Genomic DNA, 18,472 nt, shown 5'->3' on the forward strand with positions numbered 1-18,472 from the left:
AGTGAAGACATCAAAATGATGAAATAACACATATGGAATCATGTAGTAACCACAAAAAGTGTTAAACAAATCCAGATATATTTTAGATTCTTCAAAGTAGCCACCCTTTGCCTTGATAACAGTTTTGCACACTCATGGCGTTCTCTCAACCAGCTTCACCTGGAATGCTTTTTCAACAGTCTTGAAGGAGTTCCCACATATGCGGAGCACTTATTGGCTGCTTTTCCTTCACTCTGCGGTCCAACTCATCCCAATCCATCTCAATTGGGTTGAGGTTGGGGTGATTGTGGAGGCCAGGTCATCTGATGCAGCACTCCATCACTCCATCACACAGCCTGGAGGTGTGTTGGGTCATTGTCCTGTTGAAAAACAAATGATAGTCCCACTAAGCGCAAACCAGATGAGATGGCGTATCGCCGCAGAATGCTGTGGTATCCATCCTGGTTAAGTATGCCTTGAATTGTAAATAAATCACTGACAGTGTCACCAGCAAAGCACCATCACACCTCCTCCTCCATGCTTCATGGTGGGAACCACACATGCGGAGAGCATCCGTTCACCTATTCTGTGTCTCACAAACACGTGGCGGTTGGAACCAAAAATATCCAATTTGGACTCATCAGACCAAAGGACAGACTTCCACCAGTCCAATGTCCATTTCTCATGTTTCTTGGCCCAAGAAAGTCTCTTCTTCTTATTGGTGTCCTTTAGTAGTGGTTTCTTTGCAGCAATTCAACCATGAAGGCCTGATTCACACAGTCTCCTCTGAACAGTTGATGTTGAGATGTGTCTGTTACTTGAACTCTGTGAAACATTTATTTGGGCTATAATGTCTTCCATTCCTATGCCGTCCTCATGAGAGCCAGTTTCATCATAGCGCTTGATGGTTTCTTGCGACTGCACTTGAAGAAACTTTCAAAGTTCTTGACATTTTCCAGATTGACTGATCTTCATGTATTAAAGTAATGATGAACTGTCGTTTCTCTTTGCTTATTTGAGGTGTTCTTGCCATTATATGGACTTGGTCTTTTACCAAATAGGGCCATCTTCTGTATACCACCCTACCTTGTCACAACATAACTGACTGGCTCAAACGCATTAAGAAGGAAAGAAATTCACACCTGAAATGCATTTCAGGTTATTACCTCATGAAGCTGGTTGAGAGAATGCCAAGAGTGTACAAAGCTGTCATCAAGGCAAAGAGTGGCTACTTTGAATCTCATATAAAATATAAAATATATTTTAATTTGTTTAACACTTGTTTGGTTACCACATGATTCCATATGTGTTATTTCATAGTGTTGATGTCTTAACTATTATTCTAATGGAATGAGAAGGTGTGTCTAAAATTTTGAATGTTACTGTAACTGTCCTAAGTTTGGAGACCTAACTGTTTTTTTTCTAAATAGTTTTTTTGGGGTGGGACTGCAATTTGCACCACTTCTGTAGAATCACCCATATACTGTATGCATCATACGGCTCACATAACAATACTTTAAGCATGCTACTGGTAGTAACCATTTTGACAAATATCGTCCTGTAGTTACTGATCTGATTCTTCTCTTCTCCCTCTCCAGACCATTCCACAGGGCAGAGACCAGCTCCCCCTCTTTCACTGTTCAGGCCAATCGCTGAAGAACTGGGTGACAGACATCTCACTCGCTCCGCTTCTACTCCAGCAGACCACTCATCAACACGTAACTCGCCCCTCCCTCCAGCCACAGCAATAACCACCACCACTCCATCCCCTGCTTCTAATAGTGAGGCGGACAGTCCCGTCAAGGGAAGGGGGGTCAGCAAAATACCCCCTGTCCTTCACAGGACCACCTCAGCCCCTGTCGTACCGGACCCCAAAGACCTGAACCCCTCACAGTCCTGCAGAGACCCCCGGGTTGACAACGGCACCTCGTCACCCATGGAGCACGCTCCAATCCGAACGGAAGCACTGTATACTCCGACAGACCACACAAAGGACGATGCCGAGCGCAAGACTGAGATGAGGGCAGAGTCTCCCGCTCTTCTCGCCGATCACTCTGTCTCCAGCCCTCAGAAAGTCCAGGTCCTGAGAACGATGTTCGGCGGCAACCCATCACGCACGCCCGTCAGAAGGACCAAAAGCGAGGGCTATGTGCGGTCGGCGGCGGCTGGGGGGCAGCAGCAGGCGTCTGCCGTGCCGGAGGTGTGCACAGACGCCACCCTGAATGACCGGCTGTGGAGCAAGCTGGAGCCCGAGCTGGGCAACCACCGAGACAGCGTGTCCTCGTCCTCCAGTATCTCGTCCAACGACACCGTCATTGATCTGTCCCTACCCAACCTGGCCAGGAAGAGCCTCACCTGCCTGAACAGTGGGCCCTCCCCATCTGACAACACCTTCCAGGACCCACCCTCCTGGGTCACCAGGCCACGCTCAGCCATCACCTCTTTTGACACGCTGCGGGTCAGCAAGAGCAAGTCCAACCCCAACCTCCGGCAGGGCCACCCGGGGGAGCCAGAGGACGAGCTGCAGCCCAGACCCCTCGGCGTCCCCAGGGAGCCTCCAGTGGACTCACCCAGCAGAATTACCCAGAGGAGGCACACCTGGAGCCGTCTCTATATGGAAGGGCTGAAGCAGTCCTCTTCCCCATCCAAGAAGCCCTCTGCAGCAGCAGTCCTTGCTGCTGCAGCTGCCAGCCCCCTGGATACCGGAGCCTCTATGTCCAAGAGTCTGGGGGACTTGACTTCGGACGACATCGCTTGCAACTTTGACAGCAAGTACCGCAGCATCAGCCGCAGCTTCATTGTCAGGCCCTCCAGGAACGATCCTCGACGAGGTCTCCAGAGGCCTCGGCCGCCAAGCGACCTGACAGAGCAGCTGAGGAGGCTGACTGATGTGGAGCCCCTGACGGCACGTGACTTCGCCACCCAGGCACAGCAGGAGTCCCCGGAGGAGGCTCAGGAGGAACCCCCACTTCGGAGAATGTCCTCCCGGAGTCAGAGCAGGGTGCGCTACATCGCCAACAGGGCCAAGGAGGCCCAGGAAAGAAAGAGGCTGCAAGGTCTCAACCAGCCCCACCTAGCTGCCGGCGTCGCTAGCATTAGCATTTTCGGAGGCGGTAGCCCTATTGAAGAGCGGGGTAACCCGGAGGGGGCGTGCTGCGTAGCCCAGAGCCCCTGCACTAGTTTGGACCTGTTAAGCCAGCTCAGCCCCCCGGGGCCGCCCCCCAACAGACAGTCCCAGACACAGTCCCAGACCTCCCCAAACTCTGACAACAATGAGGTCTTTTTCATGCTCAAGCTCTGAGAATCAGATTTGTTTTGGACCGGACCGTGAGAGACACTGAAGCAAAACTAATTTAGAATTCCATCCAGCTTTCTAGGAAGGGGAAATTGTCATTTATAAAGAAAGGGAATTCTGTATATCTTGACAGGATGCATTTTTAAATGTGTTTAATCAAGCACTGAATAATGATACTTCTTCCAGAAACTTCCAGATACAGTCACAAGCACAGTTTTACTCTGGTCAATGTTTAATTTTCACTGCTCAGTAACTCACTTATAAACTTTGAACAACTATACGCCAAGCTGGTCACAAGGATGGGCAAGTAATTTTTCCAACAAATTGACCACACATACACACAAACAATAGAAACAGCGGTGAGCTGTGTTATGAAAGCATCCTTTACCAATACAGTCATTTGTTTGCACCAAATTAGGAATAGTGAAATGTAATTGGAAAAACAAACCTCTACAATAGTTTTTATATGCTTGACTGTTCAGTGACTTCCATGTTTTGAGTATTCATTGTGAGTTGAGCTGATCCCAAAGTAGCAATAGACAACCATTAGTGGAGTTTTTTATTTTTTATTTAAACTTTATTTAACTAGGCATATCAGTTAAGAACAAATTCTTATTTACAATGATGGGCTACAAGAGTCTGATAAGAAAACCTTTTTTAAACTTGAAATTTAATGATATATACTGTACTTTTAAACCTTAAGATTGAATAATAAACTGTTAACTCATATATCACCAGTAGCTCAGCTATGTGCAAGCAATATTTTAAAAACAGCTATTAGTGTATTATATTGCAGATAATGTAGATGAGGGATTTTCTTTGAAGGTTGTTGTTTAGCCAAGGGCCCATGCAGAATCTTTACTAAAAACAACTAAATAAGTCAAATGACAATAACAACACAATCCAAAACATGTCTTTTCAACACATCTTGTTTTATTCTGTCCGTACAGTGAAGTGTGATTTGAGTGAGTATTTTTTTACCATGTTACCCATTTTTTAATGTGGCTGCATGTCTTTTAAGCACAGTATCATATGTCTCTTATTTTATTATAAAAAAAACATTAAATGGGACCTGATATTTAGACTTTTTCTTCCTGTGTTCAGGCTGTTGAATGATGTGATTGGTCTCATTGTAGATACTGGACCAGATAGGAGGTACCCTGTTTCCACGCACGTTTGTACTGTTCCGTTTGTACTGCCATGCCAGTTCCCTGCAACCTTTTAGGAGCCATCATTTTTGAGGTAAAAACCAGATGTTATTATGAACTGAATAAATATCTCTACTGTATATTACACAAGCATATTTCCTTTTTTCTTTATTCAGTCGCATTGGGCTCTTGTTCAGACGTTGGACTCTTGTCTCAATGTTTGCACCAAAGATTTATGGGCAGCCAGATGAAATTATCTTTCAAGAAGTTGACGTGTGAAAGCACTCGGTCTTGGCACGGCAGCTCCCCTAGCTGCCCTAATTACGGACTGCCTGGCTGGGCTGTATTGACCAACCATCACCTCTCCCAACCTCATTGGCGTAATTCACAAGACTCCCTGATGGGGAGAAATGTTGCAGAACAATGTCTCTGGCCACAATACATGCTCAGCCAAGAAAAGAAAACAGAAGAACATCCTTTCCATTACATTTGCCACCCAAGATTTTGGAAGATAAAATGTTGTGGTAACACTTTTAGTGAACTACAATCTTTAAGGCTTTAAGCCCTCATAAGGCCTGTATATAGTGGCTTCAAAAGTCTTCCAGGAACTTGCCATGCTTGGCAAAGCACCAGATGTAGGGGTATTTTATATAACCCTTTATGTATGACATAGCTTATAACTAATATTGGCAAGCATTTGTGTAGTGCTTATGAACGATTTATGACTGCTCTATAAAGCCTGCATCATTTTTGGTTCATGTGACAAAAATGGGTAATGATGATCAAAACCGGTAAGACCGTTATAAAGCATTGTTTATATTTTCACTGTGCTGACCTATCAATCAACGGACAACGGTCTGCCAAGATGACGGCCACCTCTGGTGAAGCTGTTGGCTATAGCCAGGCCTCTTATTCTGTACTGGGAGAGGGTTCTGAAGCGTGACATGCTCCTTTTAGCACCACAGACTATGCCCTGCTGTCACACAATACAAAAGACAGCTTCATTAGGATTCCAAGAGCATTTTGACTCCCCCTCTTCAAACCCTATTTATCCAGTCGATTGGCCATGGCTCAGCCCTCCAACCAAAATCTGGAGCTCTATTGTGCCACTACTGAACTGAGGGAATGATGTTGTCACCGGAGCTTGAATGCTTTCTTACCCCGTCAAACTCCAGCCCCGCATGACTCCAAGCTCACAACTTCTCTGGAAGAAATTGAGATTTATGGAATTAAGTAAATAACGTTTTTAAGGCTGAACTCTCTCCACTGGCTTCCAGTTGAAGCTCGCATCCGCTACAAGACCATGGTGCTTGCCTACGGAGCTGTGAGGGGAACGGCACCTCAGTACCTCCAGGCTCTGATCAGGCCCTACACCCAAATAAGGGCACTGCGTTCATCCACCTCTGGCCTGCTCGCCTCCCTACCACTGAGGAAGTACAGTTCCCGCTCAGCTCAGTCAAAACTGTTCGCTGCTCTGGCTCCCCAATGGTGGAACAAACTCCCTCACGACGCCAGGACAGCGGAGTCAATCACCACCTTCCGGAGACACTTGAAACCCCACCTCTTTAAGGAATACCTAGGATAGGATAAAGTAATCCTTCTCACCCCCTCCCCCCTTAAAATATTTAGATGCACTATTGTAAAGTGGTTGTTCCACTGGATGTCATAAGGTGAATGCACCAATTTGTAAGTCGCTCTGGATAAGAGCGTCTGCTAAATGACTTAAATGTAATGTAATGTAACTCCGTATGAATTAACATTACGTTTGCCAGAGTTCTAGGCATTCCTCCAAAGTGTACAACATTGAAAAGATGAGTTAATTGCCATGTGTTAGTCTCTTTAGTTGGTTTGAACGGGGGGTGTCTTTTGCTTGGGTACCAAATAAGTATTTCTCTGATTATTGGATAGTGGAGTCAAGTCCCTCTTCGATGATATCATGGGGATTAATTTAAAATAACACTGCAGCCAATACAAAAATAAACAGGTTGCACCTTCATGTGACTCAATGAACTTCTAGGACAAAATCAACTAATTAATATCATAGTCCCCTGTTTTTAATTCTTTTTTTTCTGCCTTGTGCACTAACTCTGGCCACTTCCTCAAAAGGATTGTTCTATAAACAGTTCTCTCTCTCTCTCTAGCACGGTTCTTTTGCCAATAAGTTCCTTTGGAGTTAGCTTCAAGAATAGGACGCTTGTTTTCAGTGACCACATTATCTTCCCTCTGGTTCCAACTCTCCTCCTGATGATTCCCAAAGGATTCGTCAGAGTGGAAATTCATCCCCCTGGCTCTCAGGGACTGTATCTGTTCCATTGGTTTGCCAAGGAACTTCTTTTGATGTTTTATTTGTATTTTTTGAGAGGGAAGGGGGATGATTAGTTGGGGGCTCTCTTATGTAACCTGACAAAACAAGCCTTGCCATCTTGATGTGCATCACTGTACACTGCTAGTGTGTTAGTCATAACGTTACATTCCCTTTCAATCAGTCAACTTCGGAACAACATACTATGGGGAAATAGAATCATAACCCAAGCTGACCCCAATGGATACTAAATGACGCTGCTTCGAGAGCACCCTGTCACGAGCTGGAGTAGCAAAACAGACAAAAGCTGGTCAGATAAATGCTTAACCCAGGTCCGTTCAATGTACGCGTGCAAAGCTCTCCACGGACACAGGGCATGTAACCTCTGTTGCTGTTCAGAAGCAAAAGGAGGAGGCGAAAAGGGAAATGGCTCAAACGCTGAGGACTTCTAGGACGTAGCCATGACATTCGCCTGGGGCGAACTGAGAACAGGAAGGGTGTACGATAACGCATAGATGTCCCCAACACGTTTAGTCGAGGCCAAAGCCACTAGCAAGGAGGTTGTATAACGGAGGATCTTCAGAGCCACAGACTCCAGTGGTTCAAAACGGGGCCTCATTTTCAATACGCATTTTCTCGCGATGGGTAAAGATCTATGTCAGCCCTGACAAAATTCCTCTCCCCGTCTTTTGATGCACGCCACCACTGACATATTGTCGGTTCTGATCTGCACAAGCCAGATACACCGTTAGGAGCTCCAGGTAATTGATATGCAGGGTGCTCCGCACCAGTGTCCATACCCCCCCCCAAATCGAGGTGAGTGGCTAGAACAGCGCTGGGAGGGCCACAACAGCAATATGACTTCCATCGCAGAAGTCAACCAGTCGTAGGTACTGTCGACAAAGCACCTTGTAACACCATGGAATGTGGGATACCAGACAGGCACATGGACAAGTGTAACATTATTGCTTCCGTCCCTCTCCTCACCCCTACCTGGGCTTGAACCAGGGACCCTCGGCACACATCAACTGCCGCTTCCCACAAAGCATCGTTAGACATCGCTCCACAAAAGCCGCGGCCCTTGAAGCAAGGGAAACATCTACTTCAAGGTCTCAAAGCGAGTGACGTCTCCGATTGAAAAGCTATTAACTCGCACCACCGCTAACTAGCTAGCCATTTCACACGGGTTACACAAGCTTCCAACACATTTTGTTCTTGTTGTTCTTCCGTGAGACTGTATAGCCCGGCCCCTTAAAAGGCACAGAGGTCTCCGGAAATGGTTGATGTAGTACCCTGTTTGCCATAATAAAACGTGAGGGCACTGTCGTCACAGTATTTTTTTTTTGTGGAGTGGCGCACTGGTCGCTCAGACCCGTGCTAAGACCCCTCACTCCAGGGGTGTGCACGGGGGCAGCTTCCTCATCGGAGGTGAATGCAAGTCCTGCTTTCTCCACTCCCTCCAACTTCAGGAATTGAAAATAGGAATGGGGTTGCCATAACGCCGGGGGGAACGCTAGGAAGCTTCATTGGCTGGGCGTTATGCATACTAGCCGACATTAGTCAGGAGGCTCTTTAGTCTAAGTTAGGCTAGCTCGACTCTTTGACTGCAGCACGGTCCGTTTAGAATAACCAAGCGATTTAACGCTATGTATATGAAACAAGAGAGTTACCTAAGCAACTCCACCTTGGGGAGGCAAGAATGGCTAGTAGTTTGTAAGTCGCTCTGGATAAGAGCGTCTGCTAAATGTTAAATGTTAGTAGCTAGCTCACCTCGGTGAATTAGCTAACCTGACAAGCACAGTATGCAACGCTTGTTAACCAGCATGGTCTCAAAGATCTACATAGGACCGTATCAATGAGGTGGTACCAGACCCTTCATCAACAAGTCTGGGTAGAGAGTCAAGCAGTGCTTGTCTGAGACAGACACAGGCGGCGGCGGGGGGGGGCCTCTCTCTTCGAGTAGCATCCCGTAACCAACGATAGAGTGCACAGGTGCCGTGTTGAGCTTGGGCAGCCACTGCACACACCACGCCCAGGCAGACAAGACATTTGATTCGATCAAAGATCCAATCCATCTCCTCATCTCCAATACAGCCAAGGTATGGCCACCTGGGAGAGGGAGTCACTGTAGGAAACACCAAGCCACCTAAACAAAATGCTACACGATTGTCAAGAGAATCTGTGTGTGGACTAGTATGGGCTCAGTGCCAGCGGTCCCCTAGTCCTGAACACGAACTGAATTGAATGAGGGCACAGCAGAGCATGCACCGGGACATACAAGACAACATTTGGGCATGGGTGCGAACCCTAACCCGGCTTAGCCTTCGTCATCTAGGTCGCATCTTTTGCATTCTTAATCATTACTAAAGCCAGGCCAAACAATCTGAAGAATAACTCAGTGTTTGTGATTAGGAAACTATGGGAACCATACAAACTCCAGCACACAACGTCCAGAGGGGAAATTTTAGTCGGCACATCGTAAGACTGTCTCATGTTCCATTTGTTTGTTTTAGTAGCGTAAATCATTCCTGTTCACACTGAGGTAAAGAGCGGATGTCACGCCCTGGTCGAAGTATTTTGTGTTTTTCTTCATGTATTTGGTCAGGCCAGGGTGTGACATGGGTTTTTGTATGTGGTGTGTAGCTTAGTGGGGTTGTAGCTTAGTGGGGTGTTCTAGGAAAGTCTATGGCTGTCTGAAGTGGTTCTCAATAAGAGGCAGGTGTTTATCGTTGTCTCTGATTGGGAACCATATTTAGGCAGCCATATTCTTTGGTTGTATTGTGGGTGATTGTCCTGAGTGTCTTGATGTCCTTGTTAGATGTTAGTTGACACATGTATAGGCTGTTTCGGTTTTTAGTTTCGTTTATTGTTTTGTAGTGTTCGTGTTTAGTTGTGTTTTACGTTTGTTTAAATAAACATGGATCGCAATCGACACGCTGCAGTTTGGTCCGACTCTCCTTCACCATTAGAAAACCGTGACAGTGGAATAATTGAAGGATTCATCCAAGCCTCATGCTTATCACATGAGGAAGGCAGGGATTCCAGCGAGGTGTGGATTTCATTGGCCATGTCAGGTGTGATTTTATATTCCTCAACCGGAGTCGCGAGTGGGAGTGCGACTCCCCATATTATGTTGTAAGGAAGTTGACTAACTGAAAGCGAACACATTGGGAGGGATCATAGGCCATTCCTCCATATAGAATCCTTCCAGATCCTTGATATCCTTGGTCTACGCTTATGGACTGCCCTCTTCCATTCAAACAACCACAAATCTCCTGCGTTGTATGGGTGTGCTACTGCAGCCAACTCCCCTTTCTCCATTGGCTACTAGGAACTTGTAGTGGTCTGGGTGTAGCTGGTGCAGAGGAGTCAGGCGCAGGACAGCTGAGATGAGTGACACAAGTAACTTTACAAATAAATTCCAATAACATGACGTAATACCGAGCCCACAAATAACGGACCCAACATGCATAAAACAATCACGCACAAAAACCATGGGGAAAACAGAGGGTTAAATAATGAACATGTAATTGGGGAATTGAAACCAGGTGTGTAAAACAAAGACAAAACAAATGGAAAATTAAAAGTGGATTGGTGATGGCTAGAAAGCCGGTGACGTCGAACGCCGCCCGAACAAGAAGAGGGACTGACTTCGGGGGAAGTCGTGACAGAACTTGTTTTTTCTTCTCCTTTTTTTAGGTGGGGGGATGAGAGGTTGGGGCTCTCTTACTTAACTTGACAAAAACAAGCATTTTCCAACTTGATGTGCATCACTCTATAGCTGCTATTGTGCAACACAGGAAGGGAACAAGTGCACACTTCGGGAGAAAGGAGATTAGATTAGAGAGGTTATTGGGACGCAACCCACAGGTTTTCGAGTCCTCCACATCTACTGCCATGCCCAACCCCTTTATAATTTCGGGTTGCGTGTGGGTGTGATATCTGACCCTCTTGCACTGCACCCAACCATCCCTCCCTCTCCATTAACTACTTTGTTTGCGTCCTTCCACTCCACCAGAGTTGCTTCTTTACCAAGACAGAATATCTAAGGTAAGGGAACCTTATTGGTGTCATTCAGACAGTGCTATTCACTTTTACAGTGAATTTTGATAGCAGAATCTTATTGATGTTGTTCTTAATAGCATTTTGAATTTTTTTCTCTTCCATTTGTGATCTATTAACGAACGTATGCATGTGCCATGAGGCATGGTTTATTATAGTTTTTTTTGCATTACAACCCCCACATTTGAATTCCAATGTGAAATTCTGGTTTAGGATTTCCAATGTTTTTATAAGAAGTAAAGTTGAATTTGAACCTTGTGACTAACCGAATAGACTAAACCATGTTTTGAGCTATAATCCAGTCTGTAGGCATGGTCCGTCAGTCTCAACCCACCATTTGGAAAGCATTGTCCTTGGTTCGCACATAGTGCTAAAAATGCATCTGTTAAAAGAATTACACATAAAATCTCATTGTTATCCCCTGAGCCAATAAATATATTTTATTTTTAAGTGAAAGGTTAATATGCTTTTCTTGTTTTTTTTGTGCAGGGAAGTACTATAACACTTTACACTACAGTGCTCTTATTACTGTGTACTTGTGTATTAACAGGTAGTGTATTATCAGTACACTGTACTGTAACCCTGACTTGGAGTAACCTTGAGTACAGTTTTAGAAACATGTAGTATTGAGTCACTATAATACATGTTACAGTGTAACAGGAATCACTTCACATTAATAAGGGCACTATAAGGTATAGTATAGCCAGAATTACTGCCCTCAAATTATAGAAAAATACCTCTGCATTTATATTATTATTATTTCTACAATAGTTATCGGTTTGTAGTAATTTTGTTGAATTTGATCCATAGCGTACAATGTTGAAGTTCAAGGATTTCACTACACTCATGTTGAGGTCAATATAAACTGAAATCCGTGAGCATCTAATCATCAAAAATGAATACAAATGTAAGGTCACCTGGGTCATTGAAAATGAATTCCTCTTATAATTCTTATAATTCTCAGGTTCAGAAGGTGACAACATGAAAGCGTTGATTGGATTGGTCGTGTGTGCCGTGGCACTGCTATCTGGGTGTTGCACTGCTGGTAAATATATACATATATATCATAAGGTTTCCAAGGAATGCTGCCACTGGTTCAGGTTCAAATATTTTTTATAATCCTCCTAATGGTACGGTTAGGATTTGGGGTTGAGTAATCTGATCATGGATCTGTGTTTGAGGGCAATTTCTACCTTAATCCCCCAGTCTTACTTCCTCCCTGCTACTGTCGAGGGTACTCATTAACCATAACCTTTTATTACACTGACCCCTAGTGGTATACTGTATGTGGTCAAGACACCTCTGAAGTACCTTAGGTTATCTATAGGAATTTGGGGAATAAGGGTTGAAAATACATTTAGAAAACATACTGAGCCACCAAGCTGTGGCAGGCAATGGCTCTCTAGCGCTGCCTTCATAAAACCAGCCTGGAGGTGAAATTCCTCCAGCATCCCAGCATGCCCTAGCCTACGGGAGGGTGCCCCATCTGACTCTGCCCATTGACTGGACGGCTGGAGCCCTAAAAAGGCCGGGGCCTCATCAGATCTGAGGCCTGACCATTTCTCACGAGCCGTCCAAGAGGATGCCTGCCACGGCCAACAAAAGAGTGTGATAAATCAATTGAGCTTGCAGACAATGGCTCGGGGCAGGCCCGTGAAATGACAGACATCTCAGTGGGCTTGTAGGTCGATGCCAAAGGTCTTTTACAAATTATTGTTGATGTGTGTCAGTATGCCACTGACACCATACGATACCGAGGGAGCACCCCCGACTGGGCCCACCACTGTATGTGGAGCGATTGCTCCCCAGCTCCTCCGCTTCCCCGCCTCCAACCCTGGCAGGGCTTGTTAGTTCTTGAGACGGACATGCTGAAATGGCATTGGTCACAGTCAGTCTACGGCAAGGAAAACTTTCAGTGTCATGCATAAGGGAGGGGGATTGGAAGGGGGGACTGTTTGCTTCTTCTGCTGGAGGGGTTTGATGGAGGGGTTGTTGGTTCCAGAACATGCCTTTAGGGAAGAGCGGGGTGGGGAGGAGCCCATTTTAGTCTCACCACAGGAGGTTCAAAACAGTCCTGTTGTACCCAATTAATGTCCCCCTACATTACCCCCAAAATGGACTCCTTATCATTGGAGAGAAAAGTGTTTCGTTAGAAAGACGCAGTACAATACAGCCATTCTTCTCTATCCTGGCTCTTGGGTCTTAACTCCTGAAGTTGGAAGGGAGGACAGAGCATAACATGGTAAGATGATACGCTTACATTGGAAGCACTCAAGAAGCAACTTCCACTAGTTTTCAACCAGACAAAGCAAATGAACCAATGCAAGGCCGGGAGAAGGGATTAACGTTCATTACACAGACAGACTAAGGAGCAGTGTATAAACATTGACGTGTTTGGTTTTTGTTCCAGGGCCTGCAGCGTTATCCATCACCACTATATTGGTAAGCTATTACACATCATACTAATACTTATCGCAATCATATTATCATATTGTAAATGGTTTGTTATGCATATCATCAGACATACAGCAAACATTAATTTTTATATTTGAAATTCATATTTATCATAATGACTCCAATGCATTTATTTGGGCACACCCGTTCGAATGACACTGTGGCTTCTTTTACACATACAGCCCAATTCCGATGTCATGAAATATCTGATACCTGATTTCCCCCAAATGTGTAAACAGGAAAAACAACTTAAGGTGCCCAATTCTGATATTTTGCCCAATTATTGTTCTTTTGAACAATCAGATTAGATTCCATGGCTGTGATTCCATGGCTGTGCTTACACAGGCCACACGATTCTGATCTCTCATGACATACACGGACTACCTACTGAGATGTGCCTTTTGTTAAGTCAATCAGAAGTTACATGTGGTGAAAAGGAGAAAAGTGGTGTGCCACTTTAATGTAACTCTATGATGGAATGCATGTTTTAATTTATGATCCACTTGTCGGATTCTCTCCCACCAGCAAGAGCCATTCACCATGACCCAAGGGTCTGAGCTGGAGGGGTACTGCATTGACCTGCTTGCGGAGATCGCCAAGAAGTTGGGCTTCAAGTACGAAGTGCACCTGGTGAAGGACGGCAAATACGGGCGACAGGACGAGAGCGGAAACTGGTACGGGATGATCGGGGAGGTGGTCCGAGGGGTGAGTGACCTGGACAGAAAGTAGCAGGTGGTGGTATACTCTACGCTGGGAGATTGGTTAAGTAATTCAGACCTCTGTTCAGTAGGCTGTGCATGGATATACTCACTCACACTTGTGTGTGTGGGTCCCTATTCCTGTGTGTGTGTGTCACTGTGTGATGTATGTGTGTGTTTGTGTGATGTATGTGTGTGTCTGCTCTTGTCTGCTCCTATTTATCAGGAGGCCGACCTGGCGGTCGCCCCTCTGACACTCACAGCAACCAGGGAGCTGTCGGTGGAGATGAGCACTCCCTTCATGCAGACCGGTGTTGGTTTCATACTGAGCAAGGACCTGGGCTCCGAGGAGAGCCACTTCGTCAGCTTCCTCTTCCCCTTCTCCACGGAGATGTGGGTGGGTGTCCTCATGGCCTTCCTGGTGACTGGCCTCTGCATTTATCTGGTGGCCAGGTGAGATATCATCATCAACTAGGCCCCATTCCTAATCTAGCCGCTAGCTATAAACCCTAGTCATTTCGGGGTTAATCCTAACTTCCACTTAAGTCTGTCAGTCATCCATTAAAGTCAACGAGACTAAGTAAAAATACGTAGAAGTTAGAATCTTTGCATACAAAGATGTCAACATACAAATAATGCATAAAGCTATGAAACATATAGGCTACAGTATGTCCGGTATACAACTCTGGCGTGGGAGATGGGGGTGGTTGATAATAGAGCATGTCAATGTAAGTAGAAACTACACTGCTAATTCATCCTTCTAAGAATCTGGTTTGGCCACTGTCCAAAGAATGAAGTTCTGTAAAGAAAGACATCTCAATGCTCACTTTACCCCCTCAGGATAAGCCCCTGTGAGTGGGCGGATCCCGAGATAGACGAACACAGCTTCACCCTCCTGCACAGCTTCTGGTACATCACCGGAGCCCTGACACTGCAAGGTAACACAGTTATGAGCCAAATCGCCCAGACTTGTGTTTTTAAATTTTTAAAATTGAACATAGCCATGCATCCCCTCCTTTGCACAATTACACAAAACGGTCCTTAATAAATGACAATCTGGGTCAGGTGGGCATCATTTGAAAGCTTGTTCTATTGCAACATGACTAGCTAAATTATAAATAACACGAAGACTGACATTATATTATGAAATATTTATAGGCGCTAACAGGAGATAAAATTAACATATTTTAAGTGGACGGGTGTGGATGGACACGTGTGTGTGTGTGTGTGTGTGTGTGTGTGTGTGTGTGTGTGTGTGTGTGTGTGTGTGTGTGTGTGTGTGTGTGTGTGTGTGTGTGTGTGTGTGTGTGTGTGTGTGTGTGTGTGTGTGTGTGTGTGTGTGTGTGTGCCGGTGTATGCGTGTGTGTAATGAAAACGCAAGGTGGGATGCCAACAACAAGCAAATGAGATTTAACAAAAAACAAGTAAATAAATTAAAACAATAACACTTCAGATACATGCTCAAGCCAACACCAAACAAAGGATACCTTGCCTTTGCTTTTTTGTTTGTTAAATTATTTTATTATTTTTGTATGACTATAATTTATTAGGGTCAATAATTACTTACCATAGTACCAATTATTTATTATCATCCTTAAAATACATAGAGGCCTCGTAATGTACGGCATTTCCCTCACTCAGACAACAAACAAATTGCATAAGTTACCCATTTAGCAGTTAGCTGGAGAGGTGGGAGCAAATTTTTGTCAAGTTCAGAACGGCTGTCAGACAAAACCCATTCAGAGCTTTTTTTATTTTTTTATGTATTTTTTTTATTCAAAATACAGATCAACAATTTACATTGTTACATCATACAAAACAGAACAAAGGTATTAATGAGAAAATGCTACAACATACAAAAAAAACATTCAGAGCTGTGAAGAGGAGACCCTGAGCTCTGACGGCATGGCATGCAAAGCATGTTTCTGTACAGCCACTGTGTTCTAATTTAGGCGCTTATCAGTGTCCAGATCTGTCATTTCCTACCCGTATAAAGGGCTACACGTATGAGCAATCTATATCTTCTGTTATTATGTTTTTATGTTCTACATTGCTTGTCTGAAGAGAGAACTAGGACGGATAATATGGGAGTTTGCACACTTTCTATTGTAGTCCAGAAGAAAGTGACAGCAAAAATAAGTTTGAGTTTCTAAAATGAAAAGCGTTTTTCAGTCTCCCCAACAGAAGTTTCAAATATGTTTTTAAGTGATCCGTCCCATTTCACATTTGAATCATAGAATACAATTTTACATAATATAATGAATCTCTCTGGTTTGCGTTCTCAGGTGCTGGCCCACACCCTAAAAGCCTGTCTGGCCGCATTATCAGCGCCATCTGGTGGGTGTTTGCAGTGGTGCTCCTGGCCTGCTACTTCAGCAACTTCAACACCATGCTACGCTCGGACACCAAACACGTCTCGGTTATGAACTTCGATGAGCTGGCCAGACAGGACGTCATTGACTATGGAACAGTGGAAGGCGGCTCCACGTTCAATTTCTTCAAAGTACGTGTGGCTTTAAAAAGAAACCGCACAAATGTATTCCTTAGTAAACGTCAATCGATGTACAAAAATGCTAAATTGTCTATACCTGCACATATTTCTTTACATTTCCTTCCATAGTGAGTTTCGGATAAAAACGTACACCTACAACTAGAATCGCTAATGTCTCAACAGCTATGGCCTAAAATTATCTGACCAACGATGCATTTCTAAGATTCCCTTTTCGCTCCCATTTCTAGAACTCCAACAACCCCACCTACCGAAGCATCTTCCAGCACATGGAGAGGAAGAAGAGTTGTGTGCGTTCTGTGGAAGAGGGCAATCGACGTGCCCAGGAAGGCAACTACGCCTTCATTGGCGAGGCAGCGTCTCTGGACATAGCTGTGGCTCGCTACTGCAACCTGATCCGGAGCAGTGAACTCATTGCCATGAGAGGGTACAGCATTGCAGCACCCTTAGGTGAGCCCCGAGCAGCTGGATCCACTGTACAACAAAAATGAACTCCCCTTTCTCACTTGCTGTCCCTCCATCTCTCTCCTCCTCCTTCCCTCTGTATCCTCCCTCCTCCTTCCCTCTCATTCCCTGCCAGGCTCCCCTATGATGAAGAACATAACGGTGGCCATACTGCAGCTGAGTGAGTCTGGGGAATTGGCGTACCTGCAGAGTAAGTGGTGGGCCAATAGCTGTATGCCAGAGGGGGGCCAAGCCCCACAGGCCCTCCAGGCCCACCTCCTGAGGGGCCTCTTCATGCTGCTGGCCCTGGGGTGTGGCCTGGGCCTCCTCATTGCCCTCCTGGAGCTTGCCTTCAAGTCCCGCGACCAAGCCAAGGACCAGAAGGTAAGGGAACATGAGGAGAGGATATTGAATGGACTGAAAAAATATATACAGTTGAAGTCAGAAGTTTACATACACCTTAGCCAAATACATTTAAACTCAGTTTTTCCACAATTGCTGACATTTAATCCCAATAAAAAATCCCTGTTTTAGGTCAGTTAGGATCACCACTTTATTTTAAGAATGTGAAATGTCAGAATAATAGTATAGAGAATGATTTATTTCAGCTTTTATTGATTTCATCATATTCCCAGTGGGTTAGAAGTTGACATACACTCAATTAGTACTTGGTAGCAGTGCATAGCATAATTTTCTTCCTATAATTCCCCCTACTACTCACACTTCTTCCTCCTCTCCTCTGTCTCCCTTTTCTCTCCTCACAGAAATCCTGCTGCTCAGTATTGTCGGCAGAGCTGAGTCAACGTTTCAGATCGGGCAGGGCGAATGCAGGCACAGAGATGTCAGAGAAGAGCAAAGCGTAAAGGATCTGTTTTACTGATTGGTTCCGAAAAGCACCATATAGTTTGATACGCATATAAACCATGTGTGAGCGACCCTGGTCCTGTCCTTGGGAGCAGCACCATCTCTTCCGTATCCTAGTAGTGTATCACAGCAGTAACTTCTGTTTCATAGTTTACGAAACAGCTACCGAGTTCCCCATGTGTACTTACAATGGCTTGTTTGAATAGATTCCAATTAGAGTAGATTCTACCATATATTCCACTCTGAAAATGTATTATTCAGCCACTATAGAGAAAAGCAACAATAACATTTCATGCTCTCAGAGGACATGGGTCTCCCACTGCAGAAATAGACTACTAACAGTTTGTTTTTATATATATAAAGGCTTTTCAACTAACCTCCAGATAAATTCTTTTAGCAACTGTATTTTCAATAGTTTTTTTGTTGATATGTACTGCCAAAATATCTCATGTGCTTCTAAATCTGGTGGTTTATGAGTTGTTTCATTAACCGTTCTATATGTTTTACTTTAACCAAATGAAATGCCTAGACATCCCAAATGCATAGATTTTTGTTAAGTTTCACACCTAAGCTCTCTCAAAAGTGTTTTTTGATGGATGGATAGAATTAAATAAATAAAATAGATTTTTGATGGATTTGTAAAATGGTTGCTTTCCAGGAGTGGAGGGAATGAACAGGCACTGTGGGTTAGAGGTACAGTTATTGTGATAACTGATC

The 18,472-nt window shown here is 44.7% G+C and overlaps 2 protein-coding genes across 12 annotated transcripts in view; both read left to right on the forward strand.

Moving 5' to 3' along the window:
- The window catches only part of plch2a (phospholipase C, eta 2a), a 192,437-nt gene extending 187,870 nt beyond the window's left edge, over positions 1 to 4,567 (forward strand). For 9 of the 11 annotated variants that reach the window (XM_046366274.1, XM_046366271.1, XM_046366270.1 and 6 more), the window contains one exon: positions 1,578 to 4,567. In XM_046366274.1, coding sequence (XP_046222230.1) covers positions 1,578 to 3,280 — 1,703 coding nt within the window. In that variant the 3' untranslated portion in view covers positions 3,281 to 4,567. The remainder of the gene's footprint in view (positions 1 to 1,577) is intronic. The other 2 variants (XM_046366276.1, XM_046366277.1) reach the window with 2 other exon arrangements.
- A 5,962-nt stretch (positions 4,568 to 10,529) lies between these two features.
- Positions 10,530 to 18,390, forward strand: LOC124046179 (probable glutamate receptor). The gene is made up of 10 exons (XM_046366279.1): positions 10,530 to 10,774; positions 11,751 to 11,831; positions 13,197 to 13,228; positions 13,766 to 13,945; positions 14,165 to 14,391; positions 14,779 to 14,876; positions 16,224 to 16,441; positions 16,678 to 16,897; positions 17,028 to 17,275; positions 17,656 to 18,390. Exons 2-10 carry the CDS (start codon positions 11,768 to 11,770, stop codon positions 17,752 to 17,754), a joined length of 1,386 nt encoding a protein of 461 aa, XP_046222235.1. The 5' UTR covers positions 10,530 to 10,774; positions 11,751 to 11,767; the 3' UTR covers positions 17,755 to 18,390.
- Positions 18,391 to 18,472: the final 82 nt, after the last annotated feature.

Source organism: Oncorhynchus gorbuscha, linkage group LG10 (genome assembly GCF_021184085.1).
Source record: "Oncorhynchus gorbuscha isolate QuinsamMale2020 ecotype Even-year linkage group LG10, OgorEven_v1.0, whole genome shotgun sequence".
In the NCBI taxonomy this organism is placed as follows: domain Eukaryota; kingdom Metazoa; phylum Chordata; class Actinopteri; order Salmoniformes; family Salmonidae; genus Oncorhynchus; species Oncorhynchus gorbuscha.

Excerpts from the sequence above, each read along its gene's own strand:
- LOC124046179 (XM_046366279.1), top strand. The coding sequence starts at position 11,768 with ATGAAAGCGTTGATTGGATTGGTCGTGTGTGCCGTGGCACTGCTATCT. Across the intron at positions 11,832-13,196 it reads ATCTGGGTGTTGCACTGCTG|GGCCTGCAGCGTTATCCATC; the intron begins GTAAATATATAC and ends TTTTTGTTCCAG. Across the intron at positions 13,946-14,164 it reads TCGGGGAGGTGGTCCGAGGG|GAGGCCGACCTGGCGGTCGC; the intron begins GTGAGTGACCTG and ends CCTATTTATCAG.